General features: G+C 47.5%; 1 protein-coding gene across 1 annotated transcript in view; it reads left to right on the top strand.

Annotated features, from left to right (window-relative positions):
• The window catches only part of LOC138012668 (uncharacterized), a 2,285-nt gene extending 280 nt beyond the window's left edge, over window positions 1-2,005 (top strand). Inside the window, exon 2 of the mRNA XM_068859503.1 lies at window positions 991-2,005. Within this exon, the coding sequence (XP_068715604.1) occupies window positions 991-2,005 (1,015 nt within the window). The remainder of the gene's footprint in view (window positions 1-990) is intronic.
• The last annotated feature ends 495 nt before the right edge of the window (window positions 2,006-2,500 follow it).

Genomic DNA, 2,500 nt, shown 5'->3' with positions numbered 1-2,500 from the left:
TCGGTTTAACTTAACGTACAAAAGAGGACCGACACTCCACCTGGCTGACACACTCTCTTGGGCAGCCCTTCCACAGCCAATATCAGCAAGACGTCTTCCGCATGGAGATGGAAAACGAGCAGAACAGCAGCAACCCGCGCACCGGTGGCTCAATTGGTTGAGCACCGGACTGTCACGCGGGAGGTCGCGAGTTCAATTACGGCCGGACCAACACTCATGGTCTTTAAATAACTGAGGAGAAAGTGCTGCCTTTGTAACTACATCTGCAAATGGTTAGACTTTCAAGTCTTCTCGGATAAGGACGATAAGCTGGAGGTCCCTTCTCACAACCCTTCAATGTTAATAACCCTGTGGGACGTAAAAGAACCCACACACTTGTCGCTAAGAGTAGGGCACGTAGTTCCCGGTGTTGTGGTCAGTCTTCTGTCGTGTATCATGGTTGGGAGGGTAAAAAAGGGGCCACAGTAATTGGCGCAAGCTGTTGTGGCGCTCTGCCAGCTTGAAAGGCAAAGTTAATAAAAAGTAAAATAACCCAAGGCTGGAAGAGAGCACCGAGAACCACTTACGTGAACAGACGAGCAGAGACGTTAAACAGACAACACTATACAAAGTCATTGTCCCATGGATGGTCTGAAGACAAATAGGTCATCTCTGAATCCCTGCGTCCTTACTGGAACTATAGAGACGAACTGTCAGTGCAGAATGGCATAATATACAAAGGTAAGCAAGTCATGGTTCCTCAGTCTATGCACAAAGAAATGCTTAGGAAAATCCACGCCAACAATTTTGATGCCGAATCAAACATACATATGCCCGCGAAGTACTGTTTTGGCCTCGATGAGAACGTCCATACAGGGCATGCGTGATACTTGTGGCACAGGTACGCAATACGGTACCACCGCACCAAAAGAACCGATGAGATCTCTACCGATACCTACTAGGCCCTGGCCAAATACTCAGTCAACATATCTGCGAGCTCCACAACCAAAGGTACCCAGTAACTGTGTGTCACTTCTCGGACTGGATTGACGTCGACCGGCTGGAAGATACCCTATCCCCCACGGTCATCGAGAAGACAAAAGGCCACTTTGCACGATATGGTGTTCCAGCAATCTGCCACACTGATGACAGTCCGCAGTTCATAAGCGAGCAGTACCGGAAGTTCTCTGTGGAATATGGTTTTATGCACACCACTTCGTCCCCTTACCACCCTAAAGGCAACGGAAGAGCAGAGGCTGCCGTTAAAGTTGCAGAATCCATGTTAAGCAAAGCTGATGACCTCTACACTGCTCTACGTCTCTACAGAAACACCCCATCCCAAGGGCATACATACTTACCTGCTCAGCGTATGTTTCTACGCCGCACTAGAACCACACTGCCCACCACTGATCATCTCTTGGCCCCGGCCATGATTAACTTTAGCGTTGTGAAAGAAGACATCCTTACGAAAAGGCATGATAGCAAAGCATACTACGACAAGTCCGCGGATGTAGAGCACAAACCAGTCAAAGTTGGCAGTTACGCATACGCCAAGCCACCACCACGCCATCACGGCAAACCATGGATCTATGGGGAGGTCATAAAGAAAGACAACGAAAGGTCTTATACTATTCGTATCCCTCATGGCACCACGATCCGAAGAAACCAAGTCCAACTGAAACCTGCAGCACCACCACCACCTTTTATCCAACCTCAGACAGCGGTCAACCAAATCACAATGGATACGCCAGTTTACCCCACCTCTGCCCCAAATCCATCAAAACAAGCAGAAGTCAATCCTCAGGGAAAACAGCAGACTCGTGAGCAACCAAACACAAAAGCAGAAGCAATACCAGAACCAGAACCAGAACCTATGGCAGTTTCCTCCTGGCTGTTGAGGCTGACAAGATCTTGGAGAATATTCAAACCTCCCGAAAGACTGAAAGACTATGTCACAGACTACGAATTCTTAAAAATTGACCATGAACACTCTGTAGGGTTTTGTTGGAGTGTAGAGTTTTGTTGAAGCCTTGTTAGGTGTCTCAAGGGTGCCCTTATTTGTTTTCAAAGGGGGGAGATGTTGATCAGCGGTTTTCCGTATAATTGTTAAGAGCACGTTGTTGTAGTCAGCCATGTTGGATCGCCCAGCGAATAAAGTATAGTTCTGTTGCTAGTACTGGCTTCTAGACTCAACTGCCAAGGAATGGGCACAAATCATACCTGAAGTGACGAACACTTACGTTAACTTGACAGGGTGGTGCACCTTCACCATTATATACTAAACGATGTGTTCCGAAGGCTAGTGACAACACACCAACTTTTCCTTCTACGATCGTTGACGCAAACGACCACATTCGTTGGAGGTTGTTACGAGACCACTTTGAAATAACACAGTCCAGATAACGTACAGAAAGGCTACAATGGCTATCAGATTCCGTTGCTTTGGGCTCTGTATGACGCGGGTTTGCAAGCTTGTTCAGTGGGCTGTTTAAACAGCGCTTGATATGCTGCTAACCACGTT

The sequence above is a fragment of the Montipora foliosa genome, chromosome 1, assembly GCF_036669935.1.
Source record: "Montipora foliosa isolate CH-2021 chromosome 1, ASM3666993v2, whole genome shotgun sequence".
Taxonomy (NCBI): Eukaryota; Metazoa; Cnidaria; class Anthozoa; order Scleractinia; family Acroporidae; genus Montipora; species Montipora foliosa.
This window is presented reverse-complemented; position numbering and strand designations above follow the sequence as displayed.